The sequence below is a fragment of the Mycetomoellerius zeteki genome, unplaced genomic scaffold (genome assembly GCF_001594055.1).
Source record: "Mycetomoellerius zeteki isolate Tzet28-1 unplaced genomic scaffold, Tzet1.0 scaffold139, whole genome shotgun sequence".
Taxonomy (NCBI): Eukaryota; Metazoa; Arthropoda; class Insecta; order Hymenoptera; family Formicidae; genus Mycetomoellerius; species Mycetomoellerius zeteki.
Genome location: NW_017256329.1, coordinates 19302 through 34870, shown reverse-complemented (window position 1 = coordinate 34870; position 15569 = coordinate 19302). Strand labels below are relative to the sequence as shown.

General features: G+C 36.6%; 1 protein-coding gene and 1 long non-coding RNA gene across 2 annotated transcripts in view; one reads left to right on the top strand and one right to left on the bottom strand.

Annotated features, from left to right (window-relative positions):
• The window catches only part of LOC108731835 (uncharacterized), a 10978-nt gene extending 10503 nt beyond the window's left edge, over positions 1-475 (bottom strand). Inside the window, exon 1 of the long non-coding RNA XR_001937040.1 lies at positions 399-475. This is a non-coding gene — a long non-coding RNA (uncharacterized lncRNA). The remainder of the gene's footprint in view (positions 1-398) is intronic.
• Positions 476-3959: 3484 nt separating this feature from the next.
• Positions 3960-10874, top strand: RpS20 (ribosomal protein S20). The gene is made up of 3 exons (XM_018462352.1): positions 3960-4112; positions 5097-5202; positions 10559-10874. Exons 1-3 carry the CDS (start codon positions 4110-4112, stop codon positions 10813-10815), a joined length of 366 nt encoding a protein of 121 aa, XP_018317854.1. The 5' UTR covers positions 3960-4109; the 3' UTR covers positions 10816-10874.
• Positions 10875-15569: the final 4695 nt, after the last annotated feature.

Here is a 15569-nt window from a genome sequence, read left to right as displayed (position 1 = left end):
TGACGCAACCACGCATGCGTTAGAGGAGAGAAAAGAGCGTTCAGCAGAACACTCAACATGTTGCAACTCATCAGTAAACCGTTGTACAACAGTTTTGTTCTGCTGAACGCACCCAATGCGAGGGAATAGCGATAGCGATAGGAATAACATGATTTCAACCTATCAGAAATCGGATATATCGGAATACATAGTTCCTGATAGGTTGAAATCGTGTTATTCCTATCGCTATTCCCTCCATTGTGTTTTGGGCTTTACACCGAGTACTTGATACGATATTAACTAGTAACTTTCTATTAAATTATTTTAATTTCAGCAATGTATTTAAAGAATGATGTATTAAATTAGTACAATAGGCATCAAAATGATCAATTAAATACATATATCATGTATATGTTTACACGTTTCTCCAAAATTAATAGCGTTTTCGGCCCGATCGGGTTTGCACCAACCTGGGTTGGATTAATCTTTCCTATTGGTTAACGTTACACACTCTATCAATAAGAGTGCACAAAACATTTAGATAATAGTATTTTTCTGGTCATTAACAAATTTTATCATGCGTCAAGTTAGCAGCCATTAATCCAACTTAGGTTGATGCAAACCCGGCCGGGTCGAAAACGCTATAAGATAATTCAATAGAAAGTTACTAATTAGTATCCATATCAAGTGCACGATGTAAACTAAGCAAATGTTTCATTCCGCTGTATATTTCCGCTCCATGGAACGCCAGCCGTATGTGACGGCATCCTAATTGGTTCATTTTTGATGATTTATGATTTTAGGTTTACTACATCCATTGTATTACACTTACTACACCCACTACACCCGGGCTTTGTTCGTTTTCGCAGTATGTGTAAATTTGAATTACAAAATAGTAATTTTTCCCAAATGAAAAGAACAATGAAGACGTTTTCCCCAAATGATTTCTAATCGATTCCATTCATAAAACACATAATAAAATCGCTGTCTGCTAACTTGACGCATGATAAAATTTGTTAATGACCAGAAAAATACTATTATCTAAATGTTTAAATACTTTTTCTAAATTTCCCCAAACGATTCCTAAATTATATTGACAGAATAAATTCAATTTGTCTGTTATCTTGTCAAGGCCATAGTACACACCTTCCGTAACCCCGGATCTACAATGGAGTTTTAAGCCTTAAGCTGGTTCTACATTAGTCGCATCGCAGCGTCGCAAGCGTTGCGATCCAATCAACATAAATCTAGCTCGACTCTGATTGGACCACAACGCTTGCGACACGCTTGTGACACTGCGATGTGGCTAATGTAGAACCAGCTTTAAGGGCTACCGCACACAAAATTCCGTAACAGTGAACGTAAGATGTAAACTTAAGCCGATGAGCCAATCAGGAGCAATATTGCTTTAGGTCTACGTAATCTAACGGAAATAATAGTAAACTTAGCCATAACCTCGCAATAAGGCAAATTTCAACTGGTTGAAACTCACCTTATGGATAAGTTTACTGCTATTTCTATTTCCGTCAGATTACGTAGATCTAAAGCAGTATCTTGATTGGCTCATCGGTTTAAGTTCACGTCTTACCCTGGATCTACAATAGGGTTTTAAGCCTTAAGCCATAAGAAATGGCCGAATCACAGTCGATTATTCCCCTCGGATTTAACTGTAATTGGTCAGTTTCTTACGGCTTAAGTCTTAAAACACCTATTGTAGATCCGGACTTAAGGTTACTGTTACCCCGGATCTACAATAGAGTTTTAAGCCTTAAGTCATAAGAAATGGACGAATCATAATCGATTATTCCCCTCGAATTCGACTATAATTGGTCAATTTCTTACGACTTAAGGCTTAATACACCTATTGTAGATCCGGAGTAATTGGTCAATTTCTAATGACTTAAGGCTTGAAACACTTACTGTGGATCCGGGGTAACAGTAATCATAAGACGTACGTAAGAATCAACCAATCACAGTCGAGAATTCTTTTGAATTTTTAATTCTAATTGGCTGATTCTTATGGTACGTCTTATGAGGTTTGTTCGCGTCACAAGTTCCATCCTGCTCCAATATGCTTCTACCATAGCTCCTACTCACTGTATCAAAGGCGTTGGAGTGAGTAAGGTCGGTATTCATAGTCAGTTCTTATATTCAAGATCGTCTTAAGTTCAGCCTTGAGGTGTCATGAACCAATCAGAGAGCCGCGTTAGCGTATTAAGACATTACTTAAGATGGTTTTGAAATAAGAACCGACTATGAATACCGGCCTAAGAGCTATAATAGGAGCTTGTATGATACCTTTAACATAACCCCAACCTTTAATTCATTAATCTTATTGATTAAAAACAATGTTTTTAAGCTTTTGAAGTTTTGGAGTATATTGTTGATTGGGAATAACTCCTTCCAGTTTTATTAAAAATGTAGTTTGCAAAATGGAAAAAAATGGAAGGGAAGTAATATTGAAGATGTAAGTGCAATATATACATGAATTTGATATACAATAATATTAGTCATTCGTTATAATTTTTGCTCTTATCGCGTGAATTTAATTTTAAAGTACATATAATCTGACTATGTTATAATTTTTCTAATTAATTTTCAATATAATTACATATTGTTGTATTTCAAATTATTGATATCGCAGTAAAACGTAAATTCGTTTTGCCAATTCAAACATCTAAATAAAATCATTGGATTAAAAAATGAGGTTATGTGACGTATAATACATAAATGTGTATGAAAGTGAAGTGGTATCATACTTCAGTATCATACATAAAATACCTATGTATGATACACAGGGTATCATACGTTCCCAACCCTGATACCATGGACTTCAAGGGCTCTATTCTTGAAAAGAAACATATACGAAAAACTAGGAAAATACTATAGTATACGTAACATATACTGTAGTATTTCTCTAGTTTTTCGTATGCGATATTTTTCGAGAATAGGGATCCAATAGAGGCTTATTCTGTAACTTTTTAATGACGATTTTACTAGCTAAGGATGTCGTTGCGCAGGTATTTTACATGAAAAAAACTGAGCAACGACAATATAAGGATGCTATTTCATTTGTGCGTTTTTGTCGTACGACAAATTTTTTGAGTCTGTTGATTGGCTTGATGGAATTGAGAGATCCGAGGACCTCTTTGTTCTGTATACATTTGTTGTAGGACAAAAATGCACAAATGAAGTATCACCCTTATGCTGGAGTTCCATTATGAGGCGTATTTGCCGCGTATCGCGTAACCGCGTAACCAATCAGAAACGATCCGCCGTTATGATTTCACGTTTTACCGATTACTGATTGGTTGCGCGTTTCCGCGTTTCCGTGTTTCCGCGCTCATGTAATGGCATCCTAACGATACCGAACTGTCATTAAGGGCCATTTTCACCAAGCTCAGTTAACTTAACTGAGCCAATTAATCCATCGGAATTGATCAATCTGTCAATTCTTCAAATAAAGTGACAAATGCGATTGGTCAATTCCGATGGACTAACTGGCCTAGTTAGATCAACTGAGCTTGGTGACAGTGGCCTTAAGGGCGACTGTTACCAACTCCGATTAACTTAATCGGCCGATTAGTCTATTGGAATTGGCCAATCGCCATCTGTCGTCAAACAAAATGACAAATGCGATTGGTCAATTCCGATGAACTAACTGGCCTAGTTAGATCAACTGAGCTTGGTGACAGTGACCTTAAGGGCAACTGTTACCAACTCCGATTAACTTAATCGGCCGATTAGTCCATTGGAATTGGCCAATCGCCATCTGTCGTCAAACAAAATGACAAATGCGATTGGTCAATTCCAATGGACTAATCAGCCGATTAAGTTAATCGGCGTTGGTAACAGTCGCCCTAAAAGTTACAGAATAGCCCCACAGTGGTTGTAGGAGCATGCGACTTTTTTGTTGTTAGATCGGTCCGACTGGCGCGCTGTAGCGTCTCGGGTGCGTAAAGTTGGCGGGTGTGCATTCCAAAAATCTGGCAACCCTACCGGAAGTCATACCTCTCATCTTCTTTTGTGCTTTGCACGTGGAATATGTTCATGTACTGATTCAGCGCTGGTCAGTTTCAGCTTGTAAATTGGTTATCTCGATCAGTACGAGAATTTAATCTGAAAATAAAATGGTAAGTGATTCAGGTAACATTACTTTACCGTTATAAAAGTATATCTACTCTAGCGATGATATATTCGTGTCACATGAGTCACATTAAGCACCGATTTAGGTTATGCATCTTCGATGCAAAATAGGAGTAGGACACTCAAAATCCGAAGAAGGTAATCGTACAGTTTAGCACAATCACCTCAAAAATCAATAAAATTAGACTTATTCGACGCGTTTTTGCTTAAAACGAAAGAATCTGGCAGAAATAAGCGTCACTATGCCCCGTGAAACGAAATATTAAGTGTTAAAGTTGACGACTATTTAGGTTAGGAAATCTGTCAGAGGCGAAACGAGGTTTGTCAATTCTTGAATTGTTTCGTTATATATTGATTTCGACTTTTCACACGAAGCGACTTTTATCCTACTCCCTCTCCTGCTTCAGGGGCACACGATTTCTATAATTGTAAGGTTTGTTTGCGCCGCAAGCTCCAACATGCTCCTACCATAGCTCTTACTCACTCCAACGCGCTTGGTAGAGTGAGTAGGAGCTATGGTAGGAGCATATTGGAACATGTTGGAGCATGCGACACGAACGAACCTGTACTGTTGCACGTGGGTTTCGACTTTCCACGCGAAGCGTCCCCCCCCCCCCCCCCCTGCCAAGAGGCGACTTTTATAATTGTACTGTTGCACTTATTCTCCTGTTTCTCCTGTGATAGATTTCCTCAATAGTCGTCAATTTTAACGCTTGATATCTCGGTTCGCGGGGCGGAGCTATACTTATTTCTGCCAGGTTCTTTCGTTTTATGCAAATACGCGTCGAATAAAGGTATCTTTTCATGCTGATGCTCGATGCTCATTTTCAGCGACAAGGCAGTCAAAAGGCTGTGAAAAAGCATCTTAAGCCTAACTTTATTCATTTTTGAGATGATTGTGCTAAACTGTATAATTATCATTTTGTATATTGTACGTATTTGTAGAATAATTAATTATTTGTAATTTTCAGGCAACTACTAAAGTCGATAATCCCGAGAAGCCAGGACAGGAAGTCACTCCTATTCATCGAATTAGAATCACACTTACATCGCGCAATGTCCGTTCTCTTGAGAAAGGTAAATAGATTAAAAATATCATATGTTTTGACAAATTATTAAAGATGAGTTATGAAAAAACCTATACTTGCAAACAGTACTTGCAAAAAGTAAAATCAACTTTATTTTTTAGAAATTCAAAGCCTATAACTGTTAAAGCTAGATCTATAACGCTTTTTTTTTTAAATAATTCAATGTGAATTATATATCCTATACTACATATGTACTTGCATATATACCATGTTTGTAGTCATTCAAACTGCGTGCTGAATTGGTTTTCCGGACTTATAAACGCAATTAAACTACTGGAATAATATCATGAACTAAATTAAATTGACAAGCAATTCTTAAATAATTTTGATGTACATTCAGGAATCATATTGGCAAGATGTTAATGTGTGCTGAAAAACTGTAAATAAATTTATAGGCTTTGAATTTTTATTATTAATTGTGTTTCTCACATAGTACGGTCTTAAAATGTTTAAATTAGTTTATTTTTTAGTTTTTGATACAAAGAATCTGATTATGCTAGTTAAAAATAGGTCACTTGAAGGGAACACAAAAAATTTAATTCAAAATCAAGAAAACACGTTGCAATTATTTGTAAGGCAGGTGCTGCGCTATATGTATCGAAGATAGACATTGGCTGCGTTCAGCAGAAAAAGTAGCTTTGCAACTGTAAAATCCTTGAATATGATTGATTTATACATTTAGATCCAGTGAGGAACTAAGAGCAAGACCAATCATATTAGAGAATTTTATAACAGTTGCAAAGCTGCTTTTTCTGATGAACGCAGCCAATGTGATACATCATGTTTTGGTATTAATCCTTAATACACACCTTTGGGTCATTCGTGTCCTGTGCATTTTTTTTCTTTGAAATACGAAAAGCACCTGGCCACACACACACACATACACACACACACAAACACAAATACCGGTCTCTTTTCTATTCCTAAAAAAAAGTTTGGCATGTAAAGAACAAGTTTTGTGCGTTGCCGGCCTCAATTCGTGCGTATGCTTTATCTACAATAGATGTTTTAAGCCTTAAGTCGTAAGAAATTGACCAATTGTAGTCGAATTTGAGGAGAATAATCGACTATGATTCGTCCATTTCTTATGGCTTAAGTCTTAAAACTCTATTGTAGATCCGGGGTTACCCCGCAAACATAATAGAATACTTAATGGCCATTCTAATAAGCCATTAGTCATAAATCAGAAGTTAGAAGTTAGCCCCAATACTCCTCCCCCCTACTATTTTCAATGGATGATCTCCGAGTGAAATTCCTGGTTATGTTTTTTATTTTATTGAATATAGATCTTTAGTCTGGTTATTTAGTGCATGCTGTTCAATATCGCGACAAATATTCTTCAGGAAATTATCCTTATCCTTCCTGCAGCTACTCTGTATCTTTCGGTTGAGTTTAACTAGTGTTTCCTTCTTGTCTTCTCCAGATAAATTGCCATGTTTTATAAGATTTTTTCTTTTTTCAATTATGTCTAAGGTAATCTGAGAAGACATCCAAGGTTGCTCTTCTATCTTTTTATTAGGAGTGCTATTTTTAACTGCAGCAGTTTTTATCCACTTTTCCACTCCAAATCAAAGCTTATTAGGTGTGGTCAGCTCATTAGATCGCGGAAGGGTATCTCTCAGGGTTTCTCTGAAGTTCGCAACATTAATAACTGGAGACCGTGATTGAAAATATTTCTTAGGCCTAGCTAGTTTTATCCTAAGTTGTATCTTCAGCATTTTATGATCTGAACCACAATAAGCACCAGGACATGTTTTTACGTCCTTCAGGGAGGATCTCCTTCTTACAATCAACACATAATCAATTTGATTCCTACACCGATCACCAGGCGATACCTAGATGTAAAGATGTCGTATGTGATGTTGAAACACCGTGTTGCCAATCGTGAGTGAATTGTCAATGGCAAAATTTAATAGTTTTTCACCATGTTTATTCCGCACACCGACACCGAAACGCCCCATCGCCGATCTATCGTGATCGTCAAGGATAGTTGAATCTATTTTGGCATTAAAATCGCCCAGCACCAGCAGCATGTCTTACGTCTCGGAGTTGCCGATATGATTTCCTCTAGTTGATAATAGAAGTCTTCTATTTCTTCAGCTGGTGCATCGCTCGTTGGGGTACATATTTGGATCAAATTTATTTTAACTGGCCTTGAGTCGATTTTCATAGTGATAATTCTATCACTCACCGGTTTATATCCCAACACGGTGTTATTTAGTTTGCTCGGAACCAAAATAACCACTCCGTTTCGACTTAGATCTTCATTGTCGGAAAAGTAGACATAATGACTGTCACTCTGATAGTGACCACTTCCTTTCCAATGTGTTTTCGTTAAGCCCGCGAAAGATATTCTGTAGTTTTCTAGTTCTTATTTACAAGTACATGTATAGTATATATATAATTCACATTGAATTATTTAAGTATTAAAGATCTAGTTTCGACCGGTATAGGCATTTTAATTTTTAGTATTGATTGTGTTCTCACATGGTACGGTCTAAAATAAGATTCTTATTGTGTATCATAGAGCTAAATGAATTATTGCATCGTGTTCAGCGACCAAAAAACATATAGTACCACATTTAAAATCCGGATTAAGGCCATTTTTGGATAAAAAATCAAATATGTATTAACTATTAAGGGAATCCTAAAGCGAAGCTCAATCTCCGACGAAATCATCAGAGATCGCTGTTTTTCCAGCGTATCGACATGTCTTTATATATTACCACATCAATATCTCACGCAACCTATACACGCAGTCGCACGTTCGTGTCAATTTTCGTATAAGAAATTCAAAAGACGCGATAAAGCATCTAAGTCTAATTCTAAGAATTCAACGTTATTTGTTCATACAAACTACACTTCGTGTTTGTGGATTACTATTTCGTAAGTACAAGTTGCAAAACTTTCGTATCAAGCAAATGTTGTCACGACTTGATAGCTTGAGACACTAAGAATGCCATGTTACACTAAGAAATTGTAAAAAATATATCAATTTCGAAATTTTTGGTCGTTCTCGGCATAAACTCTACCTCACAAACACGTATTAATGCGTATACTTCAATTCTGGAAAAGGATTTTCGAATCTGTAAAAGAAAAAAATAGTATTTGTTATATAAAAATTATATGATTTGGTCGGTAATACAGACGGTTTTAGGATCCCCTTAAGGAAAATCGAAATTTTGATTTCAAAATCGTTCTCTAGCAACCTCTAAATCTTAAAGCGTCGTTTACAATATGCGAAGTAAGCTTGGTTTAAAAAGTAAGAGTAAGAAATTGACCAATCACAGTCGATTATTCTTCTCACATTCGACTGCGATTGGTCAATTTCTTACTCTTACTTTTTAAACCAAGCTTACTTCGCATATTGTATTTTAGACGGACCATTAATATTTTTTGAAAAAAATTTAGGGGTATTCTTTTGGCACGAAATCGAAGCTTTTGAGCTGAGGCCGATTAAAAAAAAAATTTTTTTTTGTCAGTCTAATCGTCTAATGTATAGTATATAGCGATCTGTTTCACGAATGACTATAACATCACATATTTTCCCGATTTTGTGATGTGTTTCCGTCATGTGATGTAGTTTTAACTAGCACACTCTCTAGTAGATTTCTCTCCTCAAAAACTGTGGACGGTATTCATAATCCGTTCTTATTTTAAGATCGTCTTAAGTAATGTCTTAAGATGCTAATACAGCTCTTTGATAAGTTCATGACATTAAGGGGTTACATCATTTTATACCCTTAAAAAGAATATTTTTGGTAATTTTTTTGTGCAAAAAGGATAAAGTAAATTAAAAATGTATAAAGAGGTATTCATTATACAATATACATGTATTGAAATATAGAAAAAATTTTCTTTAAATTTTTTTTAAATGGCGGCAGCACTGCAGTTGATTGAAAAAATCGAAAAGCTTAGCTTTTCGATCGACGCAGTAGCCGATCAATTTATCGCTTTTTATGGTCTTACGATTACAACTACGACTTTTACGTACAATGGCGTTAACATTTACTAAAGAAGTGCATAGGGATTTTCATAAATATGCATTTTTGTGAAAATGATGAACATTTGAAGAAGAAACAATCATTTTTGACCAAATTATAAATAAATTTTGCACAAAATGTTAATAACAATAATAGTTTATAACTAATCGTAAAATCGTTACGTGCTTCTTTAGATAATTAGCAAAAGAAGATTCTCTGTAAATTTCAAGCGAATCGAATGAAAATTGTAGAAGTTATGATGTACGCTGGTTTGAAAAATATCGTTTTGAGAAAAACGCATTTAAAATTTTTCGATATGATTTTTCGTGTATAAAATTAAAAAATGTAAAAATTACCTTTAATCTGCTGTGCCTGCGCCATATAGCTGTCCTTCAATATTGATATAAATCTCTCCAGTCTCTTTCCGATCTGATTTTAAGGCTCTGCAAGCCTTTTTTACCGCTTCGGTCAAGGAGCTCCGCTACTTTGATGCGTTGAGCGTCCGCTTTCACGCAAAAATTATAATAGTTATAGCCTACAGACATCTCCTAGCACATGTAGTACTAGTTTTACAGCCTTTCTTTGTGATATACACTTCCTTTATCGCCTTTTATTATAATAAATATATTTTCAAACGTGATAACGGATTTTCCAACACGAATCATCAAACACCGTTTGGCATATCCACACTGAAAAACAGCTGTACTGACGCTACCCGAGTTATATGACAAAATTTCTACTGATATCTATAGTTATTTACGGAAACTTATTGCTACTAAAGTTTTATATTAATAAAAGTAGTGCATTTCTTTGATCTGAGCTGAAATGCCGATAACTTTCCTATTGGCTATTTCAACCGCCATTCTGGCCCTAATTATCTGGTCCAATAAGTGCTTAGTATTATTGGTATATATATGGTGTGGTTAGTAGGACTAATATGGCGGACAATTTGCGCTACTTTTATTAATATAGAGCTTTAATTGTTACTGTGTCTTTTCATATCTGATGAAGAGCGCGCCGATCGTGAAGGGACGTGCTTCAAAGAATCAGCTATAATTTTGTAAATACTTCGAATTTTCCATTCCAACTAGTGGAGTTATATTTTTACATGTATAAACTATCATTTAAGCGAAAAAAAATTTTCGATTTTTTCAAAGTTTCAAAGTGGTGTAAGACTGTACCTACTTAAGATGGTCTTAAATATAAGATCCGACTATGAATACCGGCGTATAAAAATGATTTTACTTTCTGTAAGCATAGCACAAACAGGCCTTTTTGTATCCTTTTCTCAAAAATTTATATTAATGTATAATTTTTTTAAGCTTTTAAGTGCAATGAATAACTCGATTCTGTTTATTTTAGTGTGTGCGGAATTAATCAATGGAGCTAAAAAGCAAAAATTGAAGGTCAAAGGACCTGTTCGTATGCCAACTAAGGTTCTGAGAATAACAACTCGCAAAACGCCGTGCGGTGAGGGTTCGAAGACCTGGGATCGATTCCAGATGCGAATTCATAAGAGAGTGATCGATTTATATTCGCCATCAGAGATTGTGAAACAAATCACAAGCATTTCTATCGAGCCTGGTGTAGAGGTGGAAGTAACGATTGCTAATGAATAAACAATCATGTCATTAAAACTACAAAGTTTTAATAAAAATATTTGAAAACTTGAAATGCACATTTATTGTTATTTATTATTTTACAATCACTTATACAGAGTGTAGTCCATTTTAATCCATCCAGTAGAATATCTTAAATTCTTGGTTACTTTACACGACAATTTCCGTAAAAAAAGAAGGGATAATGCTGGTAGCAACGAAAACCTTTAGGCACAATTTAATTTTCTACGGATTGGTAATGTTGTTAAGTAGTAAATCTGCTAGTTTGCACCGTTTTACGGGAAACCTTTTTTTAACATATGTGATATGCGTGCGCGTATATCACATATGTGTATTTTGATATATGCGATATATGTAAAAACATGTAATACATAAATTTCATAAATATATATGAATTGTGATCGTATAGTCTCGATTGACGGCACAACTTCACCGCGTTTTACTGCTAACGTACGACAGCCAGTGCTCTTATCCGATACTCAAAGTCGATAGTCATACACTAAATATTCGCAAGATTTCTCTGACTTAAGTTGAGCGTCAGGCACGAGTGAGCGTGCCGCTCTTTATTTCTCTTAATTTCGATACTTATTCTCAACACCTCTCAATTGCGACGGACGATAGCCGACTGCTCAGCCCCGAAACGGGCAGAGATGGTGGGTTATTCGGAGCGGGAATAAATCGAAGGGCGAGAAAACGTATAAGAATTACACCTTCTTAATGATAAAAGAATAACAAACGTGTATTTAATATAGTACTGGTAACATTCACAAATGATCACATCAAGCCATGAGCGGTAATCACGATTATTCGTATTTCGGTTGTACTATGAGCTTGCTAGAATCTGAAACCATTGACTTGCGTAACACAAAATAACATTAATAACGCGGACAGGCTATTTCTACGAGAATCTTTACAATTTCGCCACTCGAACAAGTATTACAGTACGTCGAGACCTCTCTACGAAACCTCGTATAAATGATTATCAAAGCTTTACACGGAATTATCCGATGACCCGAGTGGTCCTGTCGACGCAGAGAGAAAGAAAGTCACGATTCGAAGCTGCTACGTACTATACAAGGTGGCGAACTGACGCACAATTACAGGAAAGACGGAACCCGGCGCAACAGGTTGTGGCAAGAGAGCGACGAACATTACGCGAAAATACAAGACGGTAATCTAGACGATTTGAACGGCACGCGACATCCAAACGATTAATTACTCGCGGTAGCTCTGTGTACCGGCCATAGCCTCTCGGCTCGAATCTGGCACGTGCGATTTACTCGTTCTCGCGCTGTTGTGGATCAGCAGCTTTACAATACTTTAACGCTGGTCTCACTGGTAAATTCTCTTCCTTGATCCTTTCAATAGCCGCTCAGCAGCTTCGCTCTCTCGCTCTTAACGATAATTGCCTTGTATAGTATTTGGGGTCTTGCGTCCTCGCTCCTAGACGTTCTCTCGGCTTGTGCCACAACGCAAGTGATTTCGGCAGGCTCGGCGGGGGACACGCAGGCCGCGAGGTCTTCTCCTCCGGGGTCGAGACATCCCGATGCCTGATTGACCGACAACCGTGTCGCGCGACTCCGCGAATCGCGTGGGCCCGCGATAGCCGCGTAACGTCGCGCGGCCTAGCGCGCTATCTGAATTTCAATAGGGTAGCCTCGTAATTAACTCCTTTCGTTTCTCACACGGAATACCTCCAGCCTTATGCAATCCATCTTAATCGCGTCTTAAGTCGCTATGATCTTCTTGGCGGACGATTTTAGCTAGCGATCCCACTGGGAAGCGCGTATCTCGTGCAGCTTCCCCATGTATGAGACTCGCACCTTGGAGTTTCGGCATTCTTATATTCTTCCTGTAAAACAGGATCGGCACTAAAAGGGCACAAATAATAGGTAAGCAGCAAAATTAAACGAAAGATACGACCTGCATACCCCCTTTCGTGGGAGTAGAGCTTCTTCGGTAACTGCTTTCTTTGGCGGTCCTCTTCTCTGCTGGTAACCGGGTGAGACAGCTCGACACAATCCACATATAGCCACCGATCCTCGTGCTGTTTATCGCTAATTCAATATTCTCGCAAAAGGTAATAACAAAAAATAAAGAAATAAATTAAAGTGGCGCATGAACGTCAGCGTCCGCACGCAAATTCGCTCGCCCTTACGAGCCGAGAGGACACAGGATCCACTTAACCTATCCGCGACACAGAATTTAAATATATTGTGGCATTAAATTAAAATTAAATTTTAAAATTAAAATTTAATAATAGGGATAATGAGTTGATAGAGTTCGACTGGTACCACAAGCCGACTTTTTCGGGTAGATATTTGAACTTTTGGTCACAGCGCCCGGTTTCTCAAAAAAATAGGTACAATTGTGGGATTAGTTGATAGGGTGGTTTGGCTTTCGAATCCTAAATTTCACTTTGATAATTTCTATTTCATAATTAAAGTATTGTTAGAGAATGATTATTCATTGAACTTTATATTTAAGAATATTAGCAACCGTTTGAAGAACGTTATTATGGCTAGTAATAGGAAGAGTGTCGTTAATGATAATAGCGTTGATATAGTGCAGCCTTCGTGGTTCATTGTTCCTTTCGTTCGTGTTATTACTGAGAAGTTTAGTAGATTGAATAGCGATCATATGAGAGTGTCGTTTTATAGTATCAATAAATTGCGAGAATTCATAAGGGTACAGAAAGATCCTTTACCGCGTGACAAGAAGTCGAATGTTGTTTATAAGATTTCTTGTAAGGGTTGCGGCGCGAGTTATGTGGGACAGACGTGTAGACAGCTGAAATCAAGAGTCACGGAGCATAGGAACCATATCCGATGAAACACGTCTACCTCTAACGAAGCATCGGTTGCAAGAGGGTCATGAGTTCGATTAGGACAACGTTACAATATTGGACGAGGAACCACACTACAGGAAGAGATTGACTTCGGAAATGATATTCATCAGGAGACAGACGCACGGACTCAACTTGCAGACGGATATGGAGAGACTTTCCAAGGCCTACCTTCCGATTATTAACAAGCTATAAAAGGTCGAGTTGTTGTCGCGCCTAGTCAGTCAGTGTCGCTCGTACACAGTAATGAGTCTTTCTGGCATGATTTTAGATTATTTTCCAACTTTCATTTTCTTGGAATTGATTAACGTTTTAACGTTAGATTTTCCCATTTGTAATTTCGAAAAAGACTAACTAAATCTAAAAGAGTGACTCACTGTGTCTGATACTGACTGGCCAACGTATTCAAGAACCGGTTTTTTAATTATTAATAGTAATGTTTACGATATGGTGCTTTGTGATCATGGTGAGCGTCCTTATTTTCGGGATAATTAATTATAATTTTAAAGTTTTTTGATAAATTAGTGGTGTGTGTTGTGTGTGTGTGTGTGTGTGTGTGTGTGTGGGGTGTGTGTGTATTTTCCAGTTTCTCTATTTCAATATTTCCAATATTTCCTTTCTTTTTTCTTTTTCTTTCGTTCTTTTGGGTTTAATTTCTGGCATTTATATTCTCGATGTAGAGGAGCTACACCATGATAAGATAACTTTTATTCACATTTTATATATGTTAGTTTGTGTTGTCTCTGAAAAAGGCTCAAAAGTGAGCCGAAACATAGCGCGTTTAGTAGAATAAAGAAGTTTTACGCTTTATGGGTGTATTATTTGCGCGATGTCTTCTGCGCTTGACTCCTATTGCTTATGTTCTTTCCTATTTCTTTTAAAATTAAATAAGATCAAAATACAACAGGGCTCGGCACGATTTGCACTTCTCGACCAATTTTCGACCCTGCTCCGCCTTCCGCTATTCTTTTCACCTCATCACCCAGCGCACAGTCCAAATGCTGTGCGACGTTTAGGAGCGTATGACGCTCGTAGACATGAGGTCCATCCGCTTTGGGTGCTCACGCTGTAAACTTCATTCTATTTTTTTTGTTCATTTACTAACAAGGGAAGTTTCACAACTGTCCAGAACCGATTTAATTCTCCATGAAATATCTTGTTAAACACTAAAATCTAAGAGAGATACGTAGTTTTTTATATGTGCGCTAACGAAATGGACGATTCATTAGATGTAAGTAATAAATTAGTCAATTATAAACTATAATAAAATGTACTAAATTGGTACAATATGCATCAAAATGATTAATTAAATACATATATCATGTATAAGTTTACACGTATCGCCAAAAATAAGATAATTCAATAGAAAGTTACTAGTTAGTACTCGTATTAAGTACATAATGTAAACTAGACAAGTGACACAAAAAGAACTCAATAAATTATCAATATATTAGGTTGTAACAGACATAGTATTGCTGTTTCAATAATTTTTCTATAATAAGCAATAAAATGTCAAGTCAGATTTATGGTATTCGTAATCAAGAGTATATACATTTTCTAGAATCGTAGAGTTGTATGTGCGAAATAAATTATCTTGTAAGACGACAAAACAACTTGCAAACTTGTAATAATTCGCGAGTACGATAATGCATGTATTCATTAACATTAAATTTCACAAAAATATAATATATCACATGGATAAAATCCATGTGCTGCACGATTCTGATAAATATCAGCAATCCAGTATTTCTTTTTTTTATATTTCCTCCTTTCATTTTCTTCAGTTGCGGCTATCATGGCAGTTGCTGCTGCTATACGTCTTTTTTGGATTTCATGATTTTTAAAATTAACAATATTCATACATTCTACCATCCATTGAAAGTTTGTTTTATCAATGGTGAACACATTT

What these genes read in the sequence shown, in the direction of transcription:
- RpS20 (XM_018462352.1), top strand. An exon ending in TGTCCGTTCTCTTGAGAAAG is followed by an intron (nt 5,203 to 10,558) that starts GTAAATAGATTA and finishes TGTTTATTTTAG; the next exon opens with TGTGTGCGGAATTAATCAAT.